Source organism: Xenopus laevis, chromosome 1S (genome assembly GCF_017654675.1).
Source record: "Xenopus laevis strain J_2021 chromosome 1S, Xenopus_laevis_v10.1, whole genome shotgun sequence".
Classification (NCBI taxonomy): domain Eukaryota; kingdom Metazoa; phylum Chordata; class Amphibia; order Anura; family Pipidae; genus Xenopus; species Xenopus laevis.
Window position 1 is genome coordinate 155,162,401 of NC_054372.1, and position 20,241 is coordinate 155,182,641.

General features: G+C 35.8%; 1 protein-coding gene across 1 annotated transcript in view; it reads right to left on the bottom strand.

The window, feature by feature from the left end:
• Positions 1–607: 607 nt before the first annotated feature.
• The window catches only part of LOC108707191 (chondroitin sulfate synthase 3), a 169,133-nt gene continuing 149,499 nt past the window's right edge, over positions 608–20,241 (bottom strand). The window contains exon 3 of the mRNA XM_018244267.2: positions 608–4,240. Within this exon, the coding sequence (XP_018099756.1) occupies positions 2,678–4,240 (1,563 nt within the window). The 3' untranslated portion in view covers positions 608–2,677. The remainder of the gene's footprint in view (positions 4,241–20,241) is intronic.

Here is a 20,241-nt window from a genome sequence, read left to right on the forward strand (position 1 = left end):
CAGCAACATTTTCTGGGCCCTCTGGTCCCCGCCCACCTTCAAGCCCCACCCCATATCTTGACCACCCCACAGTAAAAAGGCCACACAGACATTAGAGCTAAAACATTAAACCCCCCTAAGCTATAAAAAGCCATTGGTGGCAAGTCCCCCCCCCCACATTTTATAAAAAGCCAATGGTGATCAGGGTACCCTCCTGCCCCCACAAGTTATAAAACGCTATTGGTGCCCAGGACCCCCCACAAGTTATTAAAATCCACTGGTGACCAGGACCCCCTTCAAGTTAAAAAAAAAATATTGGTGGACAGTCACCCCCAACAAGGTTTAAAAATCCATTAGTGATCAGGGGCTCCCCTGCAAGTAAAAAAAAATTGATGGCCTTCCCCTACCCACAGGTTATAAAAAGCCATTGTGATCAGGGCCCCCCCACATCCACCCACAAGCTGTAAAAAGCCATTGGTGGCCTCCTTTAAGTTAAAAAAAAAATCTTGGTGGCCAGGCCCTCCAAATATTTTTTTAAAAATTGCTTGCCTGGGTTTTGTGTCTAAGGGGGGCCTGGCCATGCTTCACTTACCTGATTATCCACACCCCCTGCTTTCAGCGTGCTGCCAGCTTCGGAAAATAGGACAGCAGCTACTGTTTTTTTTTTTCTTTTTTATCCTTAAAGAGCCAATGACGGTATAGAAAATCTGAATAGGAGAAAAATCTTTCATGCAGGAGCTGCTGTCCTATTTTCTGAAACTGGCAGCATGCTGAAAGCAGGGGGCAGGGCTAATCAAGTAAGTAAAGCATTTTCCCTTAGACACAAAACCTTGCAGAGCCCAGGACAACTGTCTCCCCTGTGCCCCCTGATGGTGGCCCTGTATGTGAGTAAAAAGAAGACTCAGTTCCCTAAAAAGAATGTGTAGCAACCATGTAGGACTATAACTAACAAAGCCTGGGTTCCCAATAATAAGGCTGTGTGCCAAGGTGGATTCATCTAACAAATATAGTACTGGGTAACAAAAGTCAACAGTTCCTGACAAAGTCACTGAAAAAAAGTCAATAATAATACTTATTGCCATAACTGTTTTCTCACTTAGCAGGAGTACCACAAAGGAGAACACACCAACTTTTTCACGTAATTCCCACTGCAGGCTTCATTAGGAATTGTACAGGAGTTTTCCAGGCATAGTGGGAGCTACTTTCCTTTGGGAGCACTTCACAGTTTTAATTGTTTTAATCCTATGATTTTGTACTTATAAAATAGTGTAGATATTTAGAAGGTTGTTTTGATACATTATATTGAACGTGTTCCTAAGTATTCTTTTATACCCCTGCCTATTGCAGAACATATCCTGTAGTGAAAGGCAGGCACAATGCAACAGAGGATAAAATTCTTCTAGATTTTTAGAATGTAGGTGATCTAAGGATAAATGCCGGATGAACTTGTTGACAGTACACAATGATCTGATGATCAGAGTTTCTTCTACATGCAAATGTTTGAAATACACTGTACATGTATTTTTCTAGTTATTCACACTAAATTCAAATTGGAAAGTCTTCCACCATTTTATTTATAAATCTCTTTTATAAGTATTGAGCATGTTATTAAGACTTAGAAATTTAAAATGGCTTTTGTGAAAAGATTGCATTCAATTTTTAAATGGGTCATAACTTGAGTGAAATAGTTTTCCATACATTTCACTTAAAGATATACATTTACAATTCCATCAATCCCTTGCCGCTTACTTTAGAAACTTTGTGAATATAACTTTTGGGACACTTTTAAGTAAGGAAATAAAACAGTGTTGTAACCTGATGAAAAATAGTACTAACATGTTTTGGAATCAGACTAAGTAGCACTGCTCCTTTAAATGACTAATAGTTTATCACATTAAATCATACAGGAAAATCAGCATAAATACAAGATGTATTTTTTTCTCAAAAAAAGTAAAACAAATCGAGAGAAAAGAAAGCATCATTTTCATTTTTTAAATAAAAAATTCTAACATTTGTCTAACTTATGTCCATTTAGTTCATCTTCTTGCCAGCAAATTAAGGACAATGGTTCACAAAAACTTCTAAAATGCACAGTACACACCTTTTTTAAACTACCGTGTTCCCAAGAATAAAAGAAGAAAATAAACTTGATTTGTATTAACAACAAAACTTAGGGAACTTGATATATACTTTCAAGAACATGATAGCCAGTACCAACTGCTCATGAAAGGAACGTCTTAATTCATTTTAAAAAATAAAGATACAATCATAATTCTTACTTTTTTTTTAAGAAAAGTAGTTTTTATATATTTGTTTTTGTATAAATTATAAAACAAATGTCTCTTCCCCAAGGAAAGTATAAAGCACTTTTGTGGTACCATTGACAGATATTTTGTCACATTAACAAACACAATATTGACCAATATTGCACCTTGCTCAAAAGAGTTCTCTGGGATAAGCCTTTGTAGATTTGATCAAAAAACATAACATGGAAAGTCATGTCCAAATTTCAAAATAAAAATAAATAACCCCCATATTTAATAGGAAGTTCAAATACTAATAATCAGTAGAGTTCTTTGTGATTGACAGATATCCTTTGGAAGACATAGAGGAGTTTATGGACAAGGAAGAAATGAAGACAAAAACTAAATAATAATATGAGGTAACTCCCCTTAAAGTTAGAGAAAAAGCTGACATGTCAGGAGTGAGTTCTGTTGTATCCAGCGTCTAAATGTTTTTCTAACCAGATTTCTGCTAATTGAGAAGCAGATCCAAATGTACTTGCTTTGGAACCTAAGCACATCTTGTACTGCTTAGGATTTAAATTAGGGTCACAATGAACTGGGTGAAACATATGAACCACTCCTGTTTCTTGACTTCTGAATGCTTTCAGTCCTGAATGTATTACTTTAGTAAAAAGGTCAACATCTTCCAGTCCCCACCCTTGAATGGATGTATCAAATCCACCTATGTTTAAGAGATCACTCTTGTAAATACAGGTGATTCCAAAGCCATAATCTCTCCAAAATCCTGTTTTCTTTGTAAAAACAAAGTTATTAGGTGATGGAGGATTACCACCATATGCAACTTTGGGATCATACTGGCTAAATACAATTGGATAATAGACTTGCTTTCCCTGAATAGTATTATCTCTACATCGCTGAAGAAAATCTGAGGTGAACATAAGGTCTACATCACAGAAGAGCAGTAAAGTGTTGTTTTCAAACTGAGCAGAGCCTTTGTCAAGACTTAGGCCCCTGGAAAACTGTCCTGTCAGTGTCATTATATTCATGTCTGCCTGTGGATATTTGTTTTGATATTCTGTCATTAACTCAGTGTGCTTATTGGATTCTGAACTTGAGTCAGAATTGAAAAGAATGACCATCAATTTAACGTTTTGCTTTGGGATTAGGCAGGTCTTTTCATAGTTCTCCATAAATCTCATAAAAATGTCAAATCTTCCAGTGAGAGGAACAAGAAAATGTATTTTCTTGTCATTGTTTGCTTTCATTTCTTTGGTGACATGGAGCAGAGAAAACATTTTTAACGAATTGGAAAAGAAAGAAAATGTCTGAGCATCAGTGTTAATGCTTTGCAAAACACTCTGTACATCCAGTTCCTCTTCTTCTTTAAAGAAAGGCTTGCTAAATGATTGTTGAAGGTAGGCATGACGTCTTACAGGTACTGTGAGCTTTCTTCCCTTGTGTCTTTTGTATAAAAGCAACATATCCAATATAAATTCTACCCCATACAAAGGGTGAACTCTGCGGTAGCCATACTGGATTTCCTTGAAATCTATTAATCTTCCTCTAGATTTAGAGTTCTCATTTATCATTTCCATAACTTGCATTACAGTGTCATCTAATGATGCCTTTAAAAGGTTAGTAAAGCTCTGGCATGGTGGAGCGTTTGCATTCATAGAATAAATATGCTTCCCTGTTAGAAACTCCCATTCAATTACTTCATTTCTTTCCTGTGGCTGAAATCTGTTGAATGATGGCATCATGCCAAGCTGCTGATCTTCCTTGCTTATTTCACTGTTACTAAGTTTGCTCATTAGAACACTTTCCCTATGAAGCTGGATAGTGTGAAACCGTAATTCTGAAATCTTTCGACTCAGTATGTAATTATGAAGCCTGTACTGATATGCTGGCCTTTTGTTGGGGTGCAGTGTTATTGCTCCATGAATCTTGCTGTTGTGAAGGTCTTGTATATATCCTTTTCTGTTGTGTTCATAATTTTCATGGAATAATTGCTGCATCTGAAAAAAAAAGATATCTTTGTTAACATCTTTAATTAACATTTTTTTTAATATATCAAGAAATTGTTTTTGAGCTTTGTAATATTTATTTTGAAAGTAAATATTGTATAAGAGTATTCAATATTAAACATGAGTTTATACATATTTTTTTGCATATAGTATTATATCTGGGACTGGGACTTAAAGTTGAAGTGATGGTGACACATGCATAGACCCCCCAAACTGTATGATAAATATTTGTTATTAGTTTTGTTTAAAAGCATATAATAAGAAAAACTCACTCAATAAGCTGCTCTAAAGCAGACTTGTTGAAAAAACAAGTAACTTATTGAAAACAGTAAAACATAACCTTTCATGCTTTGTGTTTTTTCTATTCATAGGCAAATGTTACATACCAAATAATTTAAAGAACTACTAATTATACACAAAAACACCAAAAAATGAAATTATTTTAAAATAATGAAAATATAATGTACTCTTGCTCTGCACTGTTAAAACCGATGTGTTCACTTCAAAAACTCTACTATAGTTTATATGGTATAAACAAGCTGCTGTGTAGCCATGGGGGCAGCTATGCAAAGCTGAAAATGGAGAAAAGACACAGGTTACACGGCTGATAACGGATAATATCTGCAGTATACAATGGGATTCTACATAGCGTATCTGTTATCTAGCCACACAGCATCTTGTTTATATAAACTATATTAGTGTTTCTGACGCAAACACACCAGCTTTACCAGCACAGAGCAACAGTACATTATATTGTCATTCCTTTAAAGGAACAGTTCAGTATAAAAATAAAAAATTGGGTAAATAGATAGGTTGTGCAAAATAAAAAATGTTTCTAATATAGTTAGTTAACCAAAAATGTAAAAGGCAGGAGTGACTGGATGTCTAACATAACATTACACTACTTCCTGATATTCAGCTCTCTAACTCTGAGTTAGTCAGCGACTGAAGGGGGACACATGGGACATAACTGTTCAATGAGTTTGCAATTGATCCTCAGCATGCAGCTCAGATTCAAAAGCAAACAGTTATGACCCATGTGCCCCCCCTGAAGTCACTGATTGGTTACTGCCTGGTGCTTGTTTGTGTGTGCTCGTGGGGGGAGTGCAGCCTAAAGGCGCCCCCTCAAGAAATCAGGTCCTGAAAAAGTGCCAAATAGTTTCAGACTTTAAATCTAGAGTTGCACATTGGATATATCAGTGCCAAACTGTCAACTGCACATCTGCTTACTTTGTTACTTGCTTGCAGTCATATACTCACTTATTAAAAAATTTGTGCCAGCACTTCCATTATGTTCCTTTATATACTTTTGTTATTATAGAATAGTAGCAGTTGATTTAAACTGCCTAAGAATACAAACCACTTTGGATGAATAACAGATCAATGTTACCCGTTTCAGAAAGTATAATATAAACCGCATGCATCAACTTTTTCACAGAGTAAATAAGACTGTCAAGGCCGAGATAACTGTACCAGAGATGTTATGTTATGTATTCTAGCCCATGATGGCGCCCTTTGTCTATCTGGGGAGCAGTGCTCTAACATAACACTGGGAATGGGGTGCATATTGTTGCTTTACTGTACAGCCCATTTTACATGAAGAAGCAGATTTAAAACACCTTCTGAACAACTTATATCCAATATCACTAGTATCATAATTATGATATATTCTGTGCATTTGACAGAATTATTTAAAAACTTGGTTAATAAATGTATAGTAATAAAGCCATGTTGTAGAGTAGCTTTACTGCTTCATCTAATGTTCATCAACTAAACATTATGTAATGATAAGGCAAACTATATTTATAACACTGTGTCTGAACTATCACATAACAGGGGTCAAACAACCCCAAATGCAGTAGGCTAATTGAGATTTTATGTACTGTGCGATCACAATGGTTTTTTTATGCACAATGCAGTGGTTTACCCATGATTCCAGCATATTTGTGGTCACTGGGGGAGATGCATTAGGCGAACAATTGACACAAATCAGAAAATGTTATGTAAACCCATTGAATTTCATTGGCACACTTGAATCCCAATAGGCAGACAGGATATTTCTGAGGAAGTGGCTTTCTATTGCCATGAAATGCGTTAGGCCCAAGACTCTCCATGCCTTCCATCATTTGTGCGATGAATGTTGAATTAAGAAAATTATTGATTTTAAGAATCAGTAAAGAACCTCTTGTCTGCCTATTTTAAAGAGGGATTTGGACTTTTTTTTTGCAATAACAAAAACAGTCTGTGGAATCCCCATGGCTATTGTTATTAAGTGTGAGTGACATATACACCCTAATCTTTCTGTGCAACTACTCTACAGCAATGTGAAAACCCTAGAGCTACAGTATTTACAGGTGGTAGAAGGTAGAGGTTTGTAACAGGAGGAAGGCATTATGTGGAAGAGCACATGTTGATGCAACTATCAAAGGAGAACCTTTAATTTATGGGATTTCTTATGCAAATGACTGTGCAGCCCCATGATTACACTTGTATGTGAATTTATTGTTGTTGAAAAATAAACTATGACTGATATTGCCTCAAATGAATTAGGGCTACTGCAGCAACTGCCCCCACTATTCAGTAACCCCACAGTTAATTATAGGAACTCTATACATTCCTGGTATGCTTGGCATTGCATTTCATTGATCAAAGTGCCTTAGATTAAAAAAAAGTTTGTACTTTTCTTAGTGATGGGAGAAATTATTCCCCAGGCATGAATTTACAGAGATTTGTCGACGGCTTCAAAAGTTGCGTTTTGCTAATTTTTCTCCCATTTCGCGAATTTTGAGGGAAATTAGCGAATTTTGTGGCGAAGCGAAATGTGACAAATTCACCCATCACTACTTTTCTCTCTCACTATAATTTCTGATACTGTATTTTTTCTGTTGATTGGGCTCAAGGAGATTAAGCTGAGCTTCCATCCAATTTTATTAACATTAAAATTTGATCATAAATTTTAAGCACCCCTAGAGCAAACATCAAATTAAACATAAGCATGTTGCATCTCTTTTCTAGCTATATGTATTTCTGTTTTAATTTCTCTTACACCTTTTACTTTATTCAGCTCATTAAATTACTGGGTACAACAACTTACCCTAACACTAAAAGTATACAGAAACATGTTACCATCCATTTCCATTTACTGTATTAATAGTGGAAGTTAGAAATCATTTTTGATGCTCATCTCAGTAGTCAGCTCTTTCATACTGGACATTCATCTAAATGATGGTTACCGTAATCAGTATTGAGAACCATGCATAAATAAAATCCTACTTGTGAAATATTTTTAAAAATGTGAGCCATAACTAGGTAGCTTTCTATAAAGGGATAATACTGTTTTAGTTTAACAGATAAGGAACATTATTCATTCACAAGGCTGTTGATCTTAGGCCTGGCTAAAGGAGCTCAGGCAAACTGACCCAACACATATTTTAGTTATCCAATAGAAAAGAAATGGTTGTGTGGTGCCGTTACTACATGGAACTGTAACCCCATCTAGGCTAGGCTAGAGCACCGGTTACATTTGACCTCTCTCTCTCTCCACAGGATGGTCTTTTGATACATGAAAATATGAAGGAATTGTGTTGTGCATCTACAACTACACCAACTACTTTTATGATTAAATAAAAGAATTGGGTGCCAGAAGGTTCTTGAACAAAACAAAGATATAACAGGCTTTATTTTTTAAAGCACAACTAGGTATTGCATACCAGATTTGATGGATGAATCCAGATTTGATGGATGAATCCCCTTGTGGACAGTATAATAACTCCTGATAGACATGTATCAGGTAATGTACTCTTCTGTTTTGCACAAATCAATAATATGTCCACAATACTTACATTTCTGTGTGATTCTATAAATTCCTTCTTTCTTTATACAATCTTTTAACTCCTTAAATTTTTTCAATCTTTCCTACATTTTTCACCACTACTGATGCCATGTTACATAAAAAGAAAGTCAACATAACCATTTGTATACGTTGTTGTCTTCAATCGATACAATGCCAATATAATTAAAAAGGTATATATTTGGCTCTAGTAGCAATACTGAACAAAACATGTAAGAAATACATGGTTTATCATAATTTTCACCAAATAATACACTCCCTTTCCATGCACTCAGTGTCAAAATCCTAGGCCTACTGTATCTTTTATCCAAAGTTAAGTTGATAAATACCACATTCATGAAAATGAATAGCTTGGCCCTGAATAGATAATATGAAAAAAGATTAGATGCTTCATGTGATATTGTCATAGATTACATGTCTGATGTCTGGTTTAAGGCAGAGGTCCCCAACCTTCCTTTTTTTTGCCCCATGAGCCACATCCAACTGTAAAAAGTTCCTGGGTGATACAAATTAGGACTGTGGTTGGCTATGTGGTAGCCGATAAACAGTCTAAGGAGGCTCTGTTTGGCAGTACACATTTTAAGCAACCAAAACTTGCCTCCAAGCCAAGAATTCAAAAATAAGCCACAAAATGGGCTTTTTTTATAGGAAAATATGGTAAAAAAGTATGGTAATAATATATTGTACAGTATATACTGTAACTAAGTTAGGAGACCCCTTCACTCCCAAGAATACTCTGGCTTCTAACATCTAGGGGCCCATTCATTAAGTTTGAGTGAAGGAATAGAAGAAAAAATTTTGAAGTGTTTTTTTGGCTACTTCGACCTTTGACTACGACTTCGACTTCGAATCGAAGGATTCCAACTATAAATCATTTGACTATTCGACCATTCGATAGTCGAAGTACTGTCTCTTTAAGAAAAAACTTCGACCCCCTAGTTCGCCACCTAAAAGCTACCGAAGTCCATGTAAGGTCCCCATAGGCTTGGCTAACTTTTTTTTTCGAAGGATAATCCTTCGATAGTCGGATTAAAATCCTTTGAATCGTTCGAATCGAAGGATTTAATCATTCGATCAAACGATTATTCCTTCGATCGTTCGATCAAAGTATTTGCGCAAAATCCTTCGACTTCGATATTCGAAGTCGAAGGATTTTCATTCCCCAGTCGAATATTGAGGGTTAATTAACCCTCGATATTCGACCCTTAATACATCTGCCCCCTAATGTATTGCATATTCCTATTTTGATTCTATTTTTTTTGTAGATTTACAGAGGAGATGAAGAAAAGCAGAGATTCATGATAGTTAGTTACCCCATATTTTGTCCTTCCTGATAAAACAAAACCTTTTTTTCTGTTTTCTTAACTAATAAGAACTGATAACTGATAATAAGAACTGGTAAAAATAGATCTACCACTGCCTGCAAGATCCACATTAGAGAATATTTATTCAATGTTTGGTAAAATGCAATTTGACACTCAATTAGAACAGATGTTGAAAGGGTAAAAACAAATTTATATTATGCAGATTTAACACTTCTTATTTTTCACTGAAGCATCGTTTTTATTTAAGATTGTAAATAAAAATAAAATCACAGCACATTTTCATCTGTACCATCTGAATGCTGATTTAAATAATTTTTTATTTAGAAAGCACGAATATATTTTAGACATAGCTATTTAGACTGGAAAAAAAACATTTGGCCATGAACTAACCTATATGTTTCGTCTAACTCAGAATTTGTTCTTTTTAGGAAGAGAGTTGTTTTCCGAATTTATATCGACGCTAAATGGAATCTGCTTCAAGAAAAGGAAGTCTGCCTGTGGGAGAATGTTTTCCACTGGGCAATGTGTCAAATTAATCATTGGATGTTCTGCACTATATGCTACTTATTTGTCTAAATTTGTTCTTTTTAGGAAGAGAAATGTTTCTCATTGATATCAGTGCTAAGTGGAGGGGGTTCCACTCCAATAAAAGGAAGTCAGCTTGTGGACAATGTGTACTGGGCAACAGGTCTGTTATTATCTATTAAGCATTGGATGGAAATAAGACTATGGTGAAAAGATACAAGAAAAAACACATCTTGGCATGTACTACGCTATGTGATACTTCTACCTCTAAAGTTGTTATTCTATTGATGTCTTTTCTGTGCTAATTAGAGGGGAATCCACTCCAAGAAAAGAATGCTAACTTGTGGGAAAATGTGTTCCAAGGGTTGCCATCTTTTGCAGTGGGACAGTCTGCGCAGGAGGTGGAGCAGATAACATGCAGGTGGATGACTTTTAGGGCAGGTCTATGAGGTCAGTGACAGGGTTATTACATGGTATGCAGTGATTGGCTGATCACCATGCCTGTCTGGATTTCCTAATTTTGATGTCCATACAGGCAGTTTTCACGTGGACAGCTGCAAAAACCTGGGATATCCAGATGAAAACTGAACTGGTGTGTCTGTCATTATGTATAAGCAATTGAATGAAAATAAGAGTATAGTGAAAAGACACAGGGAATTCTGAATTGAATGGGCTATTTTTAAATTAGCTTTTTTAAGAGCTATTGATTGGAATGTATTTTTGAGGTGGACGCTTCAAACTTTTTTTTGTTTCTCAGTTCTTAGCAGTTTAAGTTAGGTATCACTATGAAAGCATTTTTTTTGTACAATAGGAAATCCATATAGATTCTGCAACATGAAATGGAGAATATACAAAGTCCATGCATATAATGTCCCTGGTCAGAATCACACCCTTCACCCTAGCAATGCAAGGTAGCAATTCTTAGAATATAAAGACTTTTTACAAAGACAGTCCAACGTCTCTTTATTCTTCAGCCAGCTTTATACCCAAGCATAAACAGACTTATTTGCTATAGTTATAGGGGTAGAGCATCACATGATTGCAAAACAATTGAAATGAAGGGCCAAAGTGCCCAATAATTTGGACTTGAAGGGTTGTGAAGACCAATCAAGTAGGAACTTCCACCCATGGCCTGATACAATTCTCCGCTAATATGATATTCTAGCTTATAAGTATGTAAAAAGCTTGATCAAATATCAACCAGGAAGGAGATTTGGACAACAGGATGCATTAATATACAGTGGTGTGAAAAACTATTTGCCCCCTTCCTGATTTCTTATACTTTTGCATGTTTGTCACACAAAATGTTTCTGATCATCAAACACATTTAACTATTAGTCAAAGATAACACAAGTAAACACAAAATGCAGTTTTTAAATGAGGGTTTTTATTATTTAGGGAGAAAAGAAATCCAAACCTGTGTGAAAAAGTAATTGCACCCTGAACCTAATAACTGGTTGGGCCACCCTTAGCAGCAATAACTGCAATCAAGCGTTTGCGATAACTTGCAACGAGTCTTTCACAGCGCTCTGGAGGAATTTTGGCCCACTCATCTTTGCAGAATTGTTGTAATTCAGCTTTATTTGAGGGTTTTCTAGCATGAACCGCCTTTTTAAGGTCATGCCACAACATCTCAATAGGATTCAGGTCAGGACTTTGACTAGGCCACTCCAAAGTCTTCATTTTGTTTTTCTTCAGCCATTCAGAGGTGGATTTGCTGGTGTGTTTTGGGTCATTGTCCTGCTGCAGCACCCAAGATCGCTTCAGCTTGAGTTGACGAACAGATGGCTGGACATTCTCCTTCAGGATTTTTTGGTAGACAGTAGAATTCATGGTTCCATCTATCACAGCAAGTCTTCCAGGTCCTGAAGCAGCAAAACAACCCCAGACCATCACACTACCACCACCATATTTTACTGTTGGTATGATGTTCTTTTTCTGAAATGCTGTGTTACTTTTACGCCAGATGTAACGGGACTCGCACCTTCCAAAAAGTTCAACTTTTGTCTCGTCGGTCCACAAGGTATTTTCCCAAAAGTCTTGGCAATCATTGAGATGTTTTTTAGCAAAATTGAGACGAGCCTTAATGTTCTTTTTGCTTAAAAGTGGTTTACGCCTTGGAAATGTGCCATGCAGGCCGTTTTTGCCCAGTCTCTTTCTTATGGTGGAGTCGTGAACACTGACCTTAATTGAGGCAAGTGAGGCCTGCAGTTCTTTAGATGTTGTCCTGGGGTCTTTTGTGGCCTCTCGGATGAGTTGTCTCTGCGCTCTTGGGGTAATTTTGGTCGGCCGGCCACTCCTGGGAAGGTTCACCACTGTTCCATGTTTTTGCCATTTGTGGATAATGACTCTCACTGTGGTTCGCTGGAGTCCCAAAGCTTTAGAAATGGCTTTATAACCTTTGAAATTGAACTCAGGTGTGATAAACTACAGTTAAGTTATTTTTTAACAAGGGGGGCAATCACTTTTTCACACAGGCCCATGTAGATTTGGAGTTTTTTTCTCCCTTAATAACGTAAATCTTCATTTAAAAACTGCATTTTGTGTTCAATTATGTTATCTTTGACTAATAGTTAACGGTTTTTGATGAGCAGAAACATTTAAGTGTGACAAACATGCAAAAGAATAAGAAATCAGGAAGGGGGCAAATAGTTTTTCACACCACTGTACATTAAAAAAGTTAAACTAATCACATTACTTGCTTATATTTATGAATATTGTCTCTTGAACAGGGGCCATATGCTATTATATTTTATAAACTCCTTTTTGTTTGTTGTAAAATAAGAAAGAATGTTTTAACTTAATGTAACAATGCAGGAGACTCTATGCTTTTATTTTTTTAATGTTAAATTATATGTTTATATATAATTTGTATGTTGCAGTATAAAATGATTTGCAGATATCGACAGCACCAGCCATAGATCGCTTTGTTTAAAATGCCTTTATTGAGACATGGGTTTCTGACCCCCAATACACTTGGCAACGTTTCAGGTCTTTTATCAAGGGCTTGATAAAAGACAGATGGCGGTCTGAAATGTTGCCAAGTGTATTGGGGGTCAGAAACCCATGTCTCAATAAAGGCATTTTAAACAAAGCGATCTATGGCTGGTGCTGTCGATATCTGCAAATTGTGAGTAAACGGACATATGGTGGAAACCGTTGGACATGCATCAGATCCTAAGAATTGGGAGGCATAGGTGCTGACTGAGAAATCTAATTGGCAGTATAAAATGACCTCCCCTCCTTACAGTGAGGAATATTGATTAAGGGTTGAATACTTAGCCAAAATTGTAATTACTTAAGTCAATCTACTGTGCAATCCCTTCTGGCTTCATCTGTACATCACTAGTCAACAACAATCCCACCTCATTGCAAACACATGGGGGACCTCCAGACATATAAGGTTGTAACAGGAATGACTTCCTGGTGTCTGCCATTGGCAAAAATATTAATTTGGTAAAATTTCTTACAAAGTACCAGTTAAAGGGCATGTAAAGTCTAAAATAGAATAAGGCTAGAAATTCTGTATTTTGTATATTAAATATAAACATGAACTTACTGCACCACAAGCCTAATCAAACAAATAATTTATGCTTTCAAAGTTGGCTACAGGGGGTCACCATCTTATAACTTTGTTAAACATCTTTGCAAGACTAAGACTAAGTGCACATGCTCAGTGTGGTCTGGGCTGCTTAGGGGTCGTCATAAACAAAGCTGCTTTAGTTCTGCATGGCTGGTAAGTAAGGCGGGGGCTCCCCCTGCTGTTCATAAGTATGATTGGTTCCCTGCTCAGCAGTTAAGGACCGTCTGACAATTCCTATCCACAGCAGTAAATGAAGGGAGAATTTCACTAGATACAGTCAGATTTCTTATAAAAATGGTACATATTTTTTAATTAAAGTATATTGGAGATAGGTTTCTTTTTCATTAAAGAAAGTAAAAAATGGGATTTTATTTTTTTGGCTTTACATGCCCTTTAAGAACAGGGTCCAATAAATCCAATAAATTCCAATCTCATCTCATTTAAATAATTATATTATGCTTGGTTCACTGGGGTTGATGCCTCGCCATGAAACTAAACAGGTGAAAAGAAAATAGTTAATATTAGTTTCCACTTCTTCTGTTAACCAGTTCCAGGGGTGCGAGTTGAGGCTGTCGCCTCAGGTGGCAGCGCCCCACTAGGTACCAGGGGCAGCAAAAATGCTGCTCCTGGTACTTTAAGAGTGAATTTCTGGGGGAGGGGGGGCAGCAGCAACTGCTACTGCCTCAGGCGGCGGAGGGGCCAGGATCACCCCTGACCAGTTCCAATTTCAATTTTCAATCAACCTCAATAATCCAATCAGGTTTTAGACTTTCATTGTATGCGTGTAGAGGGAGGCTATGATTTATTCATTCATACATTCATCCTCTAATCCTTTCTACTTGATCTGTCAGTATACTAACTAATAAATATACAGATTATTACCGAAGAAGCTTTCAGAATACAAATGTTTGGCACTTTCTGGAACAAACCACCTACACATACTGTGCATGTGTCTGCAGGTTCTTTACAAGTAGGTGAAATAAGGGTTCAGTGAATGCTTGTGGTTCTAAAGTTGTTGTTTTTTTAAGATTGCTCATAATAGTGGATTCATGCCTTTCATAAATCCTATAAAACCATCAAAAAATTCAGTTTAATTCTGTCATATGATATAACTATACTAAATAAGCAAAAACAGTCCTTGATTTGAGATAACAAAATCATCATAGTGATAAATAGAGAACACACAATATATACTAAATAATGCATTTTTTCCAAACAAATATGAAAATAAGTTTGCCATATAATATATTGTATGGTTGGCAACTGCACAGCCCTGCTGCAAATCTGATATAAAATCCTCCACAACTTTATGAGCTGACACAATGGTGGAATGTGCAATATACAGTAGTTACAGCTGCTCTGTACATTTTAGTCTGGGAAACTACTGACATTTGATGTGCATAACTGTAGAACATGATTCCATATCGTTAGCTAACCTATATGGAATGCATGAAAAAACATACAAAAGGCTACATACATTTCAGGAATGTAGACAATGACTTTGAAAGCAAATTTGTTTCTTTGGAATAAGACTAAAGAATATGCAGATAAATGATGCTTAAAAATCTGTAAACCATATATTGTAGTTAATGCCATACATGGATCTTGTATCTAGTTACTTGGAACAGCCTCAAATTGGATTCTAATATGGACTGTAAAGAATCCTTATTAGAAAGAGTCAAACAAGGGTTATTTTAAATAAGGGAAAGAAGGTTGTATGGGGCCTATTTATTAAACCTCAAATTTTTTTCTGGTTGGTCACAAATCCCATTAACAAGCTGATGTATTTGACTCATAACTCACAAAACAAGTACACAATAATTTTTTAAATGTTTTTGCTCTGCAATTATAAAACAGTACCTTGTACATGATCCAAACTAAGATATAATTAATCCTTATTGGAAATAAAAGCAGTCTATTGGGTTTATTTAATGTTTACATGATTTTCTAGTAGACTTAGGGGGTTATTTACTAAACTCCAGTCTGGCTTTTTTGGGCAAAACTCAAATATTTTGGGGTTTTTTAAACTCAAATTTTTCGAGATTTATTAAAGCTCGATGCAGCAAAAAGTCTGAATCTGAAAAGGTTGTGTATAAGTCAATGGCATATGTTCCTATGCTATTTTGAAGTTTCTGTGGTCTGAGCTGGAATTAGCCGGAATATCCAACCATTTTGGAGTTTTCAGACAAAAATCCAAAAAATTTGATTGAGTCAGGCTTTTTTTAATTACAAATAAGGTAAAATTGGGTTTGGTCATGTTTTTTTTATTTAAATAATGAGATAAATTTGGATTTTAGTAAATAAGCCTCTTAATGTATGAAGATCCATATTACGGAAAGATCCCCTATCCAGAAAACCCCAGGTCCCGAGCAATCTGGATAACAGGTCCCATACCTGTATAAAATGTTATAAATTAAAGGATGTTGTCTTATCAAACAATTTTCTGTGAATATTTGAATATTAACAGCATTGCTTACTCAGATGAAATAGAACAGCTGCCCTAGATTTATTGTAGAGGGAGTGAGCAAGCTAGACAGAGAATTTGGGTTCTTTTTGGTTCTTTTTCATTCTACTGGAATTAAGAATTATTAATAAAGTACCAAAAGTGACAGTCAAGAAAAATGTAAAAAAAAAATGTTTGCTGACCATAAAATGCAGAGATGCAAAACAATCTGTATACTTGAATTATCATCACTATCATAGTTATGTTTGATCCTTTATGGTATAATATCGCCATGTTTCTCATAAATTAACTCCTCCAAGGAAACAGTAATTATTAATGCAGTCCCTGCCCTTAAAGGGGAAGTAAAGTCTAAAATAGAATAAGGCTAGAAATGCTGTATTTTGAATACTAAATATAAACATGAACTTACTGCACCAGAAGCCTAATCAAACAAATGATTTATGCTTTCAAAGTTGGCCATAGGGGGTCGACATCTTGTAACTCTGTCAAACATCTTTGCAAGACCAAGACTGTGCACATGCTCAGTGTGGTCTGGGCTGCTTAGGGATCATCATAAATTATCAAAACAGTCAAAAAATATCTGCCAGAACCAGATACAGCAAGACTGATAAATAATCAGACTATGCAGACTGCACTGGGTTCTGTGTTGGCATGTAATCTAATGTGGATTTTATAGTTTTTGTATTGTTTAATACAAACTTTCTCCAACTCTGCAGAACCAGTGGCTGCAGCAAAATAATCCTCCAAATAGAATCCCAGTTTATCTGTTTAAATCTGGCTCCATGATCTTTGTCCCTGCAGCTGGGTTTGGAAAGTAAAGGGGATATAAAGGCAAAAATAAAATCCAATACAAATCCCGACATAGTCGCCGACTGCTCTTCAGGAAATCAAACAAAGCTGCTTGAGTTCTGCACAGCTGGGACGTGAGGTGGGGGCTCCTCCTGCTGTTCATAAGTATGATTGTTTCCCTGAAGAGCAGTTAGGGACCGTCTGATAATTCCTATTCACAGCAGTAAATGAAGGGAGAATTTCACTGCATACAGTCCGGTTTTTTTATAAAAACGGTAGACATTTTAATGGAGATAGGTTTCTTTTTCATTAAAGAAAGTAAAAATTTGATGTTTTTTTTTTTACCTTCACATGCCCTGAAATAATCAAGTTTATCTTCACTATTTCTCTCTCAGCATCTGTTTTTCCTCATTCTGTCTTCATGCAGCAGTTGGGTGTCCGATGAATGATCCAATATATCTTATAGGGGCTTGCTTTCCTATCTGATGTATTAGAGCTCACTCAAATAACTGATTCCAGTACAAACAAAGTCTAACAGGATAACTGCATTTTGCACAAATTCTCATGTAGAGACATAGTTGATTTCAATAGAGTGAGCTCTAATACATCTTCTAGGCAAAAGGAGCCCCCTATAAGATATATTGGTTACTGTTGATGATGGGCGAATTTATTCGGCAGGTGCAAATTTGCGGAGAATTCCCACATTTCGCTGCAAGCAAATACATTTGCGAAACTGCTGCAAAAATACGCCAGCATCCATTTTTTTAGATGCTGGCACATTTTCGCCGTTTTGCGAATTTCCCGGGAAAGTCGCAAATTTTTCGGCAAAGCGAAACAGGACAAATTGGCCCATCACAGTTACTGTTCCTTTAATAAAGCAATTGTGTAAGTGACCTCTAAAATGAATGCCAAAAAACATACATTTGCATAAAAATCTCTGAGAGAGTCACATTTCCCCAAGCTGGAGTACTGTTTTATGACAATGGTTTATCCCCATGATATTCTATTTACAAAACATTGCATTTTTCATATTTGTGAGAAACCAATATAAGCAATTCAAATATATATTGTATGAGAACTCTTTAAAAGATTGTAGCTTCCAGTAATATAAAATAAAAGGGATAGAGGCTTTAAATGCTTTATAGCTCAGAGGTAAAGAAACTGATTCCACTTTAGTAGTTCCAAAGACATTTAATGCAATAAATATCTTGCACTGAAGGTTATGCTTAAAGGAAGAGAGGGTGTCACATTGATCAAAAGCAAAACAATAAATAGTTTCAGAAATTATGTAACAGACTTTTGCATGAGTTTGCATTTTCTTTATTGTAGGCATAAATTCTTATGTTTACATGTTTTGCTCCCTGTTTACAATGTTTAGCGTTGCTTCTTGTAGAGTAAAGCTGCCATAAGACCCAAAAAGAAAACAGAGAATATATATATGTGAACACAGAGGAAGTAAATATCTGCAAACTTACAGTATACTGTAGCTATTGGAGCAAGGCACTCCATTGGGGTTAATGTAATAGAAATGAAAATACAGACAACCAAATATGGGTATTCTGCTATTATAAAAAGAGCAATAATTTGGAACCATCCTTGTTTTTGCTGACTATCAATTTGGTCTAAATTGAATTTGCATTAGTGAAAATGCCATTTTTATCAAATCAACCAATTCAATGGTTGCTATATATGGAACAGTGTCATTGTGCAATTTGGGTGATTTCTACTCAAAATTGATTGCATGTGTTATTTTATAGAACATATAAAACACATATGTTTTATGGGATGAATAGCACATTCCCCTTTTCATTTTTAGCTTTTCCAGACTTACTTTTCAGTAGGTAAAAACAAAAAGGAACTAAACCATGGGTCTTTGTCTAAGACACAGTTCATGGAGTAATTCTAGTTTTAGGTAAGGTGATAAGTGAACAGCCCCATTTCAACAAAACATTTGTGAAATCTTGAAAACATTTGCAAAATGACAAAATTTCATTTATATTTCATCAACCGCATAGGATTCAATGGGGTAGATTTATCAGGGGTCGAATATTAAATTCAAATTTGAATTTTTGAGTGTTGCACATTCAAATTTTAATCCCCTTTTTCAAGTGTAAATTTGAATGTGCAATATCACACCTCCACCGTGAAAACAGTGCTAATTTGAATAATTGCCACTTACAACTGCAGAGTTCATGTACAAGTCAATGGCCAAATAGTCTGTTGAGCCATTTGGAGATGTTACTAGCCTTCCTGACATTCAAGGCTTCTCCAAGTTTTTTTTCTGCACCAAGTGCATTGGGGCCAATAGGTGTTTTCTCTCTCCCTAAATGCAATGGGCTTTTTTTCTTTTGTTAAATTTATTTAATTCAACTGGCGTTTTTCTTGAACCAGGTGCATTGGTGTTACTGGGTATTTTTATCAGTGTTTTCCTCCAAGTTTTTAGAGTCAATGGGCATTTTTTTCCTGCTCAAAAACCTCACAGGTAAATTCTAGTGCAGATTTGCCCACATTTTCACCACTTGCAAATGCATGAATTTCACCAAAAATCTGTATCGAGAAAAAAAATTTGCTGATCCCCAATGAGGTTACATTTTTACAAGAGACAAAAATAATCCAGAGGACCCTCCTATAATTAATATATATTGTATATAAAAAAAATGTTGTTTATTTAAAACGTTTATCATGCTCATTATAGTTGGCATTATGTCTGATGCGATTCTGGGAAGCTATTCCAAAGGTAAAAATCTGGCGACTCTAAAGAGCACAATTATATCTGGGCACACTTCCCAGGAAATGTCTTGTGGATATTCGCTAATGTACATAAATTTCCTAAACAGCATTACAGATCTATATACTGAGAACAAGATGCTTAATAATAGACATGGTAAAACACTGTACTCAGGTAAATATGCAATACATAAAAGCAGAGGTATGTTCTGATGAATAGCAACATCAGTGTAGCTGTTACTCATTATTCACTGCACACTTTGAAAGCAAGGGAATGTAAAAGATACAGAGGAGTAAAAGCTCAGCTGTTATACAATTATAGGCAAAGGTACAAGCTAAACTATGGTAAAAAGTATGAGCATCATAAGGGCGATGAAGGATTTATAAATCAAGAACGCAGAATTATCACTTGGCAGCAGTGGCAGCGGCTGTTGCTCTTTTTTTAAAAGAGCCATGTAAAAAATAAGAATTTCAAGCAGTCAATGCACATATTATAGGTATTTATAAGAAATGCTTCCAAAGTAGCTTTGAACAGAAACAAGTCAAATAAAATATAAAGAGCAAGGACACATCTGATCAATCTGTTTCTTTCTACAGCCATGGTGACACTGTCTTGTTGTTACATGTAAATATGAACTACAATTCTTAAAACAGAAAATGGTTGCTAGCCACAAAATATAGAGAAGGATATATTCATGGATTGTCTCATATTGGTCATTACTACTCAAA